This window comes from Coregonus clupeaformis, unplaced genomic scaffold (genome assembly GCF_020615455.1).
Source record: "Coregonus clupeaformis isolate EN_2021a unplaced genomic scaffold, ASM2061545v1 scaf5198, whole genome shotgun sequence".
NCBI lineage: Eukaryota > Metazoa > Chordata > Actinopteri > Salmoniformes > Salmonidae > Coregonus > Coregonus clupeaformis.
The window spans coordinates 1-14,117 of NW_025538652.1; the positions used below are offsets into that span (position 1 = coordinate 1).

Below are 14,117 nucleotides of genomic sequence, written 5' to 3' on the forward strand. Positions count from 1 at the left end.
ACCCATACAGCGCTGTACAGCTACCACGTTCCAATGTTTACACTTATTAGTGCCCAACTCTGCCATTTTCAACCTGTATATGGGTACGAGTGTAAATACTCCATATAAAAACCACACATGCATGTCAACAAAACATCTGCATGAACTTGATCAACTGCATTAATTTTCCCATAAAGTAGGTTGTAAGTAATGAAATAGGCATTTATAAACATATAGCCTACACAGCACAAACACAATATGTAACAGACTTAAGGCTTATTTATCACACAACGCCTGGATGCAATATTCTACCCAGGAATATTCAACACTGAAATCTATTACTCGTTATTCCAAATGCATCTATGAATATTTTCTGCAGACAACAATGAAAATTCATTTTTGATTTGAATGCAGCATTTGATCTACACATCAAAAGCGATCAAGTGGAATGGTTACTTTCTATGTTATAGGGTGGAATGTTTTTTCTGCTGGTGTATCCTGAGGTAGCTTCTCTCTGAGAACCTCTTCCCGCAGTGCGTACAGGCGAACGGCCTTTCTCCTGTGTGGACCTTCAGGTGCATCTTCAGGTTGCCAGCCTGGGCGAAGCGCATGTGACACTGGGTACAGCTGTAGGGTTTCTCCCCTGTGTGGACCCTCTGGTGCCTCTTCAGGTGCCCAGCCTGGGCGAAGCACATCTGACACTGGGTACAGCTGAAGGGTTTCTTCCCTGTGTGGACCCTCTGGTGCCTCTTCAGTTTGCCAGCCTCGGTGAAGCGCATGTGACACTGGGTACAGCTGAACGGTTTCACCCCTGTGTGGACCCTCTGGTGGATCTCCACCTTCTGGAGGCAGCTGAAGCCTTTGTTACAGAACATACAGAGGAACCGCTTCTCTTTACTACCGCCTGATGTTGCTCCCCCTCCCAAAACCTCGGCCCTTTGGTCCTTTGAGTTCAAAACCTGATCAAAAAGGATGCGGCCATGTGAATCAGAAGGCCCCATTGACGTGGACACTGGGTCACGATCCCTGAGCGCATGTAAAGGGGAGTGGGTCTCAATATTTGGATTTGTCTCTAAGCTTTCGCTGTAATCTAAGAAATATCTGCCTTGTGAGTGTCCTTCTCCTAAGTGAGTATCATCTACATTACATGTCAGAGGAGCGTAGGCCTCCACTTTCACAGTCACGTCATCTACGACTATAACCTCCCTTTTCTTATCTAGGCACCCTTCAGAGTATACACTCCTACTGTACCGGTTCCAGTCCCCTCTAGACAGATCAGTCTGTGTCTCTAAACCCAAGGGCATGTTGCCAGGGTCCATCTCTGTTGGAAGGAACAAGACTGGATCATTGCCAGTCTCTAACGCGTAACCTGAGTCCCAATGGGAATTAACTGTCCTCGGGCTCGGGTTACCGTAAAGTAAATCCTCTGAGCCGGGAGCAGGAGGACAGCCCAGTCGCCTCAGCCCCAGTATCTCTGGGTCTGATCTGTGGTCAGATCCTGTGTGTAAGAGCCTGTGTGTTACAGTTAAAGGCTTGGTGTCTGTCTCTGACTTGAGGACGGCATCCAGCATTCCACTGACCTCCGTGATGCTGGTTCGGGTCCTGGGCTGGGGCGTGGTGGCGAGGTCCTCCGTGGCTACAGGGGGCGCCACTCCAGCTGCTGCTCCAGTCTGGGTGTCTCTGGTGAGTCGTGGGTCTTCTCCTTCAGTCCTCTCCTGTTTGACCAGAGACGATCCTCCAGAACCAGCAGGCTCTGCATCTGCAGACTGACACATGAAGAGAGGAGGTTATTACTGGTAGATGAGTTGAATTGGATAACAATGTCGTAGGGAAGACATAAATAAGGATGTACATGTAAACACGTGAATAGTTGAGGGGAGCCTTTCTGAAATAAACAGGCCACATTTGATGTACCGTATATTCCGCACTATAAGGCGCACTTAAAAGCCTTTCATTTTCTCAAAAAACGACAGTGCGCCTTATAATCCGGAGCGCCTTATGTATGGATCAATTGGTTAATTGGTTGATCCATACTGGTTGTACACGGCGCTCAAGGTGCTCTGTCAAAATGTTTCAGTATGAAAAACCAATAAAAACAATTTAATAATAATGAAATGTTTCAGTACGACTGGTAAACTACAAAGCCGCACCACTTGCAGCATTACGGTAGCCAGTACACACCGGTATTGTGCTTACTCACAGTCCCACACCACTTGTGTGTGTATAAAGACCCCAAAATGGCACCTTTCAAGAGACACGCTTACGACGCAGAGTTCAAGCTCAAGGCTGTCGGTCATGCAGTAGAATATGGGAATAGAGCAGCAGCGAGAGAATTCAACATTAATGAATCAATGGTACGGAAGTGGAGGAAGCAAGAAGATGACCTGCGCCAAGTAAAGAAGACTAAACAGAGTTTCCGTGGGAACAAAGCGAGATGGCCACAGTTAGAGGACAAACTCGAACAGTGGGTTGTTGAACAGAGAGCAGCAAGTAGAAGCGTCTCTACAGTCACTATTCGAATGAAGGCAACAGCGCTAGCACGGGACATGACAATCGATGAATTTCGAGGCGGTCCTTCTTGGTGCTTTCGTTTTATGAAAAGACGTAATCTCTCCATCCGCACACCGAACTACCGTCTCGCAGCAACTGCCAAAAGATTACCAAGAAAAGCTGGTCACTTTCCGCGCATACTGCAAAAAATAAGATCACTGAAAAGAAAATCCGGCCAGAGCACATCACCAACATGGACGAGGTTCCACTCACCTTTGATATTCCCGTGAACCGCACTGTGGAGAAAACGGGGACCAGTACGGTGTCTGTACGTACCACAGGGAATGAGAAGTCATCCTTCACTGTAGTTCTCGCCTGCCAGGCTAATGGCCAGAAACTTCCACCCATGATTATTTTCAAGAGGAAGACCTTGCCAAAAGAGAACTTTCCAGCCGGCGTCGTCATCAAAGCTAGCCCGAAGGGATGGATGGATGAGGAAAAGATGAGTGAGTGGCTGAGAGAAATTTACGTCAAGAGACCGGGTGGCTTTTTCCACACAGCTCCGTCCCTATTGATCTACGACTCAATGCGCGCCCATATCACCGATGCTGTCAAAAACAAGTGAAGCAAACTAATTCGGAGCTTGCCGTCATTCCGGGTGGATTAACTAAAGAACTCCAGCCGCTAGATATTGGTGTCAATAGGGCGTTCAAAGCTAGACTGCGAGCTACGTGGGAGCAGTGGATGACAGAAGGCGAACACACGTTCACCAAGACGGGGAGACAGCGCCGGGCGACTTACGCCACTATCTGCCAATGGATCGTGGATGCCTGGGCTGATATATCGGTCTCAACTGTGGTCAAAGCTTTCACTGAAGGCAGGAATAATATCTGAACTGCCAGGCAACAGCAGCGACACTGACTCGGATAATGACGAGAGGGAGCCGGGCAGGTTGGATGCCGTAGTCGCCCAACTGTTCAATTCGGACACTGAAGAAGAAGAATTCGAGGGGTTCGTGGATGGGGAATGAACTGAAAAAAGTGAGCTTTACGTGTTATATGTAACTGAACAATGTTGAGTTATGCACTAACGTTTGATTTAGTGGTATCAGACTGTTTCTTTTACTACGTGTTTACTGAATCAGGGAAAGGTTCCCCTCCACGCTTTGGGAGAAGAGTGAGCAAGGCTGGGAGATATTGTTAATATGCACATTAACGCGTTTGAACAACATTACCATGGGGAGTGAACGGAGTTGTCAGAACGCTTAATAAAGTTTGACTTTATCTGACTGTTTTGTTGACATTCCTTTTAGCACAGCTCCATCTAGTGGATGCATAACGCAACCCCAGTCAATTCGTTTGACTACAGTATCTTCTATTCTATGCGCCTTATAATCCGGTGCGCCCTATATATGAAAACAGTTCTAAAATAGGCCATTCATTGAAGGTGCGCCTTATAATCCGGTGCGCCTTATAGTGCGGAAAATACGGTACTGTCATTTTTTATGTTACACTATGACACTAACCTCTATCACGATAACATGCTGGGTTGAGGTTGCACTCCCCTCATCTATAGCTATGGGTTGGTCATCTCTCCATGTATTGTGTCCTGCTGGCTTCACAAAGCTCCTGTGGCCTTCAGTGAGATGACCTTCACCTGAGAGTGTGATTGGGGGAAAAGGGGGTGGTTAGGTTAACTACTGTCAATGCTCAACGCTATATTGTACACTGGCCGTGTCCAAATACCCATACTTGTGTCATAAATAGTAGGCTGTTTGAGTATGCCAAAAAATTAAATGTTTTATAGCATGTACATTTTCAAAAATCAAGTATGCTTTAAAATGGCAGGATGTTATACTCATTTCGGCTCTTCATCTAGTAGAATTTGCTGCACACTTTTTTCAGGAATTTCACAGTCACAATGCATTGGAAGAGGGGGGAGTTTTGATAGCTAGATCTCTTCAAGGAAACAACAAAAACAACTTGGAAGATGGCGAATAGCGAAGCTTCTGCGGTGGTGTTCAAATGTAAGTCGTTTTTTGTTCTCCTTAAAACTATCATACCTATTTCATCTTACATCTTTGAAAACAGATTTGCAGCCTGCTACGTGCTGTGCCTTTACAGTGAGGGAAAAAGTATTTGATCCCCTGCTGATTTTGTATGTTTGCCCACTGACAAAGACATGATCAGTCTATACTTTTAATGGTAGGTTTATTTGAACAGTGAGAGACAGAATAACAACAAAAAAATCCAGAAAAACGCATTTCAAAAATTTTATAAATTGATTAGCATTTTAATGAGGGAAATAAGTATTTGACCCCTCTGCAAAACATGACAGTACTTGGTGGCAAAACCCTTGTTGGCAATCACAGAGGTCAGACGTTTCTTGTAGTTGGCCACCAGGTTTGCACACATCTCAGGAGGGATTTTGTCCCACTCCTCTTTGCAGATCTTCTAAGTCATTAAGGTTTCGAGGCTGACGTTTGGCAACTCAAACCTTCAGCTCCCTCCACAGATTTTCTATGGGATTAAGGTCTGGAGACTGGCTAGGCCACTCCAGGACCTTAATGTGCTTCTTCTTGAGCCACTCCTTTGTTGCCTTGGCCGTGTGTTTTGGGTCATTGTCATGCTGGAATACCCATCCACAACCCATTTTCAATGCCCTGGCTGAGGGAAGGAGGTTCTCACTCAAGATTTGACGTTACATGGCCCCGTCCATCGTCCCTTTGATGCGGTAAAGTTGTCCTGTCCCCTTAGCAGACAAACACCCCAAAGCATAATGTTTCCACGGCGAGTTGAGTTGATGCCAAAGAGCTCCATTTTGGTCTCATCTGACCACAACACTTTCACCCAGTTCTCCTCTGAATCATTCAGATGTTCATTGGCAAACTTCAGACGGGCATGTATATGTGCTTTCTTGAGCAGGGGGACCTTGCGGGCGCTGCAGGATTTCAGTCCTTCACGGCGTAGTGTGTTACCAATTGTTTTCTTTGTGACTATGGTCCCAGCTGCCTTGAGATCATTGACAAGATCCTCCCGTGTAGTTCTGGGCTGATTCCTCACCGTTCTCATGATCATTGCAACTCCACGAGGTGAGATCTTGCATGGAGCCCCAGGCCGAGGGAGATTGACAGTTATTTTGTGTTTCTTCCATTTGTGAATAATCACACCAACTGTTGTCACCTTCTCACCAAGCTGCTTGGCGATGGTGTTGTAGCCATTCCAGCCTTGTGTAGGTCTACAATCTTGTCCCTGACATCCTTGGAGAGCTCTTTGGTCTTGGCCATGGTGGAGAGTTTGGAATCTGATTGATTGATTGCTTCTGTGGACAGGTGTCTTTTATACAGGTAACAAACTGAGATTAGGAGCACTCCCTTTAAGAGTGTGCTCCTAATCTCAGCTCGTTACCTGTATAAAAGACACCTGGGAGCAAAAATCTTTCTGATTGAGAGGGGGTTAAATACTTATTTCCCTCATTAAAATGCAAATCAATTTATAACATTTTTGACATGCGTTTTTCTGGATTTTGTTGTTGTTATTCTGTCTCTCACTGCTCAAATAAACCTACCATTGAAATTATAGACTGATCATTTCTTTGTCAGTGGGCAAACGTACAAAATCAGCAGGGGATCAAATACTTTTTTCCCTCACATTGAACATAACCTGATATGGTGAAAGTAATGGTAAGCTGCACTCGTTACCGTTTCACCTTGGCACTCCAATTTGATAAAGAAAAATATACTGCAATTGGCATAATAGCTTCTAAAGGGCTTTACATGTAGTATGTTTGATGCTGAAAGCTACCCTTTTCCATATTTTTCAGGAGTCGAAAGCTGCCCCCACCGGAGTCAGCACGGAGGGAGGGGGAGGCCACAGCCGCATCCTGGAAGTGGTATGCGGTGATGGATGAGACGCTGCAGGGGTTGCCACTCCATCAACCCCCCAGTCATCTCCTCATCCTCCTAAGGTGCAGCTGTGGGCTCCTCTCGCTCCCAGAAGAGTCCAGATGTGCACTTGCACATCAGAGCTATCTTGTTGCAGGTGCATGGTAACAACTAGATAAGTTAAAAATAAGGCCTCCTGAGTGGTGCAATGGTTAAAGGCACTACATCGCAGTGCTGAGGTGCCACTACAGCCTCGGGTTCGATCCCAGGCTGTGTCACAGCTGGCCGTGACCGGGAGACCTATGGGACGGCGCACAATTGGCCCAGCGTCATCTGGGTTAGGGGAGGGTTTGGCTGGCTGGGATTTCCTTGTCTCATCGTGCTCTAGCGACTCCTTGTGGTGGGCTGGGCACCTGCAAGCTGACTTCGGTCGTAGTTGGACTGTGTTTCCTCCGACACATTGGTGCGGCTGGCTTCCGGGTTAAGCGAGCAGTGTGTCAAGGAGCAGTGCGGCTTGGCAGGGTCGTGTTTCGGAGGACGCATGGCTCTCGACCTTCGCCTCTCCCGAGTCCGTAGGGGAGTTGCAGCGATGAGACAATTGTATATCACGAAATTGGGGAGAAAAATAATAAGAAACCTGCACACTGCTCTTGCTAGCATCACATTTTTATTTAAGCTTATGGGTCGGCCTCTTGGCCTTAGAGCTCCTCTGCTTCCTCCTGCATGCATTGTAGCCTGCCTCAGCCTCGCCACATCACTGTCTGTCTCAGTAGCCTACTCTCTGTAAAGCAAAGTTATTATGAGAACTTAGTAGCCTATTTTTTGCTCCTGCTAAAGTAGGCTCCGTTTAACAGTAGCTTCTTACTTCATCCTTCTAGCTGGCTAAGTAATACTAGACAGAGCCCTTCAACGTTACTGCAATAGCAGACTCTGCCGGCAGCTAGCTCCTGACTGACTATCTACACTGAACAAAAATATAAAACGCAACATGAAGTGTTGGTCCCATGTTTCATGAGCTGAAATAAAAGATCCCAGAAATGTTCCATATGCAAAAAAAAGCTTATTTCTCTCAAATTGTGGACAAATTTGTTTACATCCCTGTTAGTGAGCATTTCTCCTTTGCCAAGATAATCCATCCACCTGACAGGTGTGGCATATCAAGAAGCTGATTAAACAGCATGATCACTACACAGGTGAACCTTGTGCTGGGGACTATAAAAGGCCACTCTAAAATGTGCAGTTTTGTCACACAACGCAATGCTACAGATGTCTCAAGTTGAGGGAGAGTGCAATTGGCATGTCCACCAGAGCCGTTGTTAGAGAATTTAATGGTATTTTCTCTACCATAAGCCGCCTCCAACATCATTTTCGAGAATTTGGCAGTACGTCTAACCTGCCTCACAACCACAGATCATGTGTAACCACGCCAGCCCAGGACCTCCACATCAGTCTTCTTCACCTGCGGGATCGTCTGAGACCAGCCACCCGGACAGCTGATTAAACTGTGGGTTTGTAAAACCGAAGAATTTCTGCACAAACTGTCAGAAAAATGTGGCCTTTTATAAAACGGATTTCAGGCAATTCTACATCATTTTACCTGACTGGAGACTTTGGCAGAATATTTTTTAATACAGCACAAATGATCTAAATGACAGGCTACTGTCGTGACGTGACTTTCATTAACAGGGTGACTGTTATTTAACGAATCAGCTAACTATGTTTAATTGTCACTCGATTAAATTAATCATGTAACAATGAACTCATTAGGAATTTGGGGCACCACGGAAGTTGTTTAACGAGTTACCATCTCCCGAATTAAACTCTTAGAAGATATATGTTATATATCGATAAGTCACTTATTAAATAATTACCTCTTATCAGTCTCATTCTGAACGTCGCATAATCCTTCACCTGCAAGAACCCTAACCTTATTGATGAATCAGCAATACACAAATTGGCTTAATTATTTATTTACTAACTAAATAAGTGTTGTGATGCAAAAATTCTAGCAAAATGTATAGCGCATATAATTAAAAAGGTATTGTCGGACATTATTCATTCTAATCACAGATTTTTTACATGGAAGATACATTGGAGATAATATAAGGCAAGTACTGGAAACAATAGAACACTATGGAAAATCTGGGAAACCAGGCCTGCTATTCATAGCAGACTTCGAAAAGGCATTTGATAAAGTATGACTGGGGTTTATATATAAATGCCTGGAGCATTTCAATTTTGGAGAATCTCTTATAAAATGGGTCAAAATCATGTATAGTAACCCTAGGTGTAAAATAGTAAGTAATGGCTATTTCTCAGAAAGTTTTAAACTGTCAAGAGGAGTGAAACAAGGTTGTCCACTATCGGCATATCTATTTATTATGGCCATCGAGATGTTAGCTATTCAAATCAGATCCAACAATAATATCAAGGGATTAGAAATCCATGGCTTAAAAACAAAGGTGTCATTGTACGCTGATGATTCATGTTTTCTTTTAAATCCACAACTAGAATCCCTCCACAGCCTCAGAGGATCTAGATACATTTTCTAACCTCTCTGGATTACAACCAAATTATGACAAATGTACTATATTACGTATTGGATCACTAAAAAATACAATTTTTACATTACCATGTAGTTTACCAATAAAATGGTCTAATGGTGATGTGGATATACTCAGAATACATATCCCAAAGGAAATAAATGATCTCACTCCAATAAATTTGAATAGAAAGTTAACAAAAATAGATAAGATCTTGCTACCATGGAAAGGTAAATACCTGTCAATTTGTGGAAAAATCACCCTGATTAACTCTTTAGTATTATCCCAGTTTACCTATTTGCTTATGGTCTTGCCTACACCTAGCGAACAGTTTTTTTAATTATATGAGAAAAAAAAGATTCCATTTTATTTGGAACGGCAAGCCCGAAAAAATTTAACGGGCCTATTTATATAATGAATATGAATTTGGAGGACAGAAAGTATTAAATATTAAAGCATTAGACCTATCACTAAAAGCTTCAGTCATACAAAAGTTATACTTAAATCCGTACTGGTTCTCTAGCAAATTAGTAAGATTGTCTCACACCATGTTCAAGAATGGCCTTTCTCCCTTTATTCAGATTACAACCTCTCACTTTCAGTTATTTGAAAAGGAAATCATCTCCCAAATATCACTATTTCTAAAACAAGCCATAGAAAGTTGGTTGCAATTTCAATTTAATCCTCCAGAAACGACAGAACAAATAATGCAACAAATATTGTGGTTAAACTCATATATAGTAATTGACAAAAAAACTTTTTTTTTTGGACAAAATGTTTGAAAAAGGTATAATCTTCGTAAATGATATCATCGGTAGGACTGGTGGAGTTATGTCGCACATGCAGCTAACAAAAACATATGGAAATGTCTGCTCTACCCAAAATTACAACCAAATATTTGCAGCCTTACCGCAAAAATGGAAGAGGAAAGTGGAAGGGGGAGAAAGTAAAGAACATGTCTGTTGGCCTTGCATTAAAGAACATAATTGGTTAAAGAAAACTGTGATAAATAAAAAAGTATACCAGTTTCATTTAAGGACCAAAGGATTGACAGCCGTCCCATATAGATTGCAAAATAGTTGGGAAGAGATTTTTGACGTACCGATCCCAGGCATAGTGTTTATGAACTGATACGCAAAACGACACCGGATTCTAAACTTAGAATCTTTCAATTTAAATTATTATATAAAATTCTTGCTACCAATTGAATGTTATTTATATGGGGGATACAATCTTCCCAGCTCTGCAGATTTTGCTGCAAAGAGATAGAATCATTAGATCATTTGTTTTGGTACTGTCCATTTGTAGCTTGTTTTTGGACACAGGTCCAGGAATGGCTAAAGGATTGCAATATTTACCTGGAGCTAAGCCTGCAGATAGCACTACTGGGTGATCTGAAAAGTCATAGTCAATCGATCAATAATATAATAATCCTTTTAGCAAAAATGTTTATTTTCAATTTACAATCTGTAGAAACAATGAGAATAGAAAGGTTATGAACTTTTGTAAAACACCACAGTACAGTTGAAAAATATATGGCAAATAGAAATCCTATATGGATGGTGTTAAGAGATAGATGGGTGGTGTTGAATGGAGTTGAAGGATGGGACTAATAACAACAAGATAACTAATAATGTAAGCATACTGTGTCCATAATAAGTATAAAGGTTGTAGGTTGGGAGCTTTTGTGAAAGAGCACAGTTAGAAAGATATGGCATATAGAAGCAAACTGGATGAACATCATGAAAATGATCGGAGAGGTTGAGAGTAGAAGTAGTTCAGGAGAAGAAACTAACTAAATATAATTATTGTAAAATTGACTGTGTCCATCAAATGTATATAGTAAGTATAAGCTGGAAGTAGAGGCCTAAGCATTGTTGTTCACTAGTTTACTCCAATTAGGGAAAGGGTGGTGGGGTTGGAAAGTAATAAAGGGGAATATATATTTTTTAAAGGATATGTATATGTATGCATGTATGTTTATGTATGTACAGTGGGGAAAAAAAGTATTTAGTCAGCCACCAATTGTGCAAGTTCTCCCACTTAAAAAGATGAGAGGGGCCTGTAATTTTCATCATAGGTACACGTCAACTATGACAGACAAAATGAGAAGAAAAAAATCCAGAAAATCACATTGTAGGATTTTTTATGAATTTATTTGCAAATTATGGTGGAAAATAAGTATTTGGTCAATAACAAAAAAAAATCTCAATACTTTGTTATATACCCTTTGTTGGCAATGACACAGGTCAAACGTTTTCTGTAAGTCTTCACAAGGTTTTCACAGACTGTTGCTGGTATTTTGGCCCATTCCTCCATGCAGATCTCCTCTAGAGCAGTGATGTTTTGGGGCTGTCGCTGGGCAACACGGACTTTCAACTCCCTCCAAAGATTTTCTATGGGGTTGAGATCTGGAGACTGGCTAGGCCACTCCAGGACTTTGAAATGCTTCTTACGAAGCCACTCCTTCGTTGCCCGGGCGGTGTGTTTGGGATCATTGTCATGCTGAAAGACCCAGCCACGTTTCATCTTCAATGCCCTTGCTGATGGAAGGAGGTTTTCACTCAAAATCTCACGATACATGGCCCCATTCATTCTTTCCTTTACACGGATCAGTCGTCCTGGTCCCTTTGCAGAAAAACAGCCCCAAAGCATGATGTTTCCCACCCCCATGCTTCACAGTAGGTATGGTGTTCTTTGGATACAACTCAGCATTCTTTGTCCTCCAAAAACGACGAAGTTGAGTTTTTACCAAAAAAGTTCTATTTTGGTTTCATCTGACATTCTCCCAATCCTCTTCTGGATCATCCAAATGCACTCTAGCAAACTTCAGACGGGCTTGGACATGTACTGGCTTAAGCAGGGGGACACGTCTGGCACTGCAGGATTTGAGTCCCTGGCGGCGTAGTGTGTTACTGATGGTAGGCTTTGTTACTTTGGTCCCAGCTCTCTGCAGGTCATTCACTAGGTCCCCCCCGTGTGGTTCTGGGATTTTTGCTCACCGTTCTTGTGATCATTTTGACCCCACGGGGTGAGATCTTGCGTGGAGCCCCAGATCGAGGGAGATTATCAGTGGTCTTGTATGTCTTCCATTTCCTAATAATTGCTCCCACAGTTGATTTCTTCAGACCAAGCTGCTTACCTATTGCAGATTCAGTCTTCCCAGCCTGGTGCAGGTCTACAATTTTGTTTCTGGTGTCCTTTGACAGCTCTTTGGTCTTGGCCATAGTGGAGTTTGGAGTGTGACTGTTTGAGGTTGTGGACAGGTGTCTTTTATACTGATAACAAGTTCAAACAGGTGCCATTAATACAGGTAATGAGTGGAGGACAGAGGAGCCTCTTAAAGAAGAAGTTAAAGGTCTGTGAGAGCCAGAACTCTTGCTTGTTTGTAGGTGACCAAATACTTATTTTCCACCATAATTTGCAAATAAATTCATTAAAAAATCCTACAATGTGATTTTCTGGATTTTTTTCCCTCAATTTGTCTGTCATAGTTGACGTGTACCTATGATGAAAATTACAGGCCTCTCTCATCTTTTTATGTGGGAGAACTTGCACAATTGGTGGCTGACTAAATACTTTTTTCCCCCACTGTATGTACAGTGAGGGAAAAAAGTATTTGATCCCCTGCTGATTTTGTACGTTTGCCCACTGACAAAGAAATGATCAGTCTATAATTTTAATGGTAGGTATATTTGAACAGGGAGAGACAGAATAACAACAACAGAAATCCAGAAAAACGCATGTCAAAAATGTTATAAATTGATTTGCATTTTAATGAGGGAAATTAGTATTTGACCCCCACTTAATCAGAAAGATTTCTGGCTCCCAGGTGTCTTTTATACAGGTAACTAGCTGAGATTAGGAGCACATTAGGAGCATTAGTGCTCCTAATCTCAGTTTGTTACCTGTATAAAAAAACACCTGTCCACAGAAGCAATCAATCAATCAGATTCCAAACTCTCCACCATGGCCAAGACCAAAGAGCTCTCCAAGGATGTCAGGGACAAGATTGTAGACCTACACAAAGCTGGAATGGGCTACAAGACCATCGCCAAGCAGCTTGGTAAGAAGGTGACAACAGTTGGTGCGATTATTCGCAAATGGAAGAAACACAAAATAACTGTCAATCTCCCTCGGCCTGGGGCTCCATGCAAGATCTCACCTCGTGGAGTTGCAATGATCATGAGAACGGTGAGGAATCATCCCAGAACTACACGGGAGGATCTTGTCAATGATCTCAAGGTGCTGGGACCATAGTCACCAAGAAAATAATTGGTAACACACTACGCCGTGAAGGACTGAAATCGAGCTCTTTGGCATCAACTCAACTCGCCGTGTTTGGAGGAGGAGGAATGCTGCCTATGACCTCAAGAACACCATCCCCACCGTCAAACATGGAGGTGGAAACATTATGCTTTGGGGGTGTTTTTCTGCTAAGGGGACAGGACAACTTCATCGCATCAAAGGGACGATGGACGGGGCCATGTACCGTCAAATCTTGGGTGAGAACCACCTTCCCTCAGCCAGGGCATTGAAAATGGGTTGTGGATGGGTATTCCAGCATGACAATGACCCAAAACACACGGCCAAGGCAACAAAGGAGTGGCTCAAGAAGAAGCACATTAATGTCCTGGAGTGGCCTAGCCAGTCTCCAGACCTTAATCCAATAGAAAATCTGTGGAGGGAGCTGAAGGTTCGAGTTGCCAAATGTCAGCCTCAAAACCTTAATGACTTGGAGAAGATCTGCAAAGAGGAGTGGGACAAAATCCCTCCTGAGATGTGTGCAAACCTGGTGGCCAACTACAAGAAACGTCTGACCTCTGTGATTGGCCAACAAGGGTTTTGCCACCAAGTACTAAGTAATTTTTTGCAGAGGGGTCAAATACTTATTTCCCTCATTAAAATGCAAATCAACTTATAACATTTTTTACATGCATTTTTCTGGATTTTGTTGTTGTTATTCTCTCTCTCACTGTTCAAATAAACCTACCATTAAAATTATAGACTGATCATGTCTTTGTCAGTGGGCAGAAGTACAAAATCAGCAGGGGATCAAATACTTTTTTCCCTCACTGTATATGTATGTATGTATGTGTATATACATACATACATACATACATACATACATACATACATACATACATACATACATACATGTAATACATTTATTTGCATTTTAATGAGGGAATTAAGTATTTGACCCCCTCTCAATCAGAAAA

The 14,117-nt window shown here is 42.7% G+C and overlaps 1 protein-coding gene across 1 annotated transcript; it reads right to left on the bottom strand.

The window, feature by feature from the left end:
• Positions 1-6: 6 nt before the first annotated feature.
• Positions 7-1,298, bottom strand: LOC121561883 (zinc finger protein 239-like). The gene has a single exon (XM_045220718.1). The coding sequence runs from the start codon at positions 1,296-1,298 to the stop codon at positions 444-446; it is 855 nt and encodes a 284-aa protein (XP_045076653.1). The 3' UTR covers positions 7-443.
• Between the last annotated feature and the right edge of the window lie 12,819 nt (positions 1,299-14,117).

Excerpts from the sequence above, each read along its gene's own strand:
- LOC121561883 (XM_045220718.1), bottom strand. The coding sequence starts at position 1,298 with ATGGACCCTGGCAACATGCCCTTGGGTTTAGAGACACAGACTGATCTG.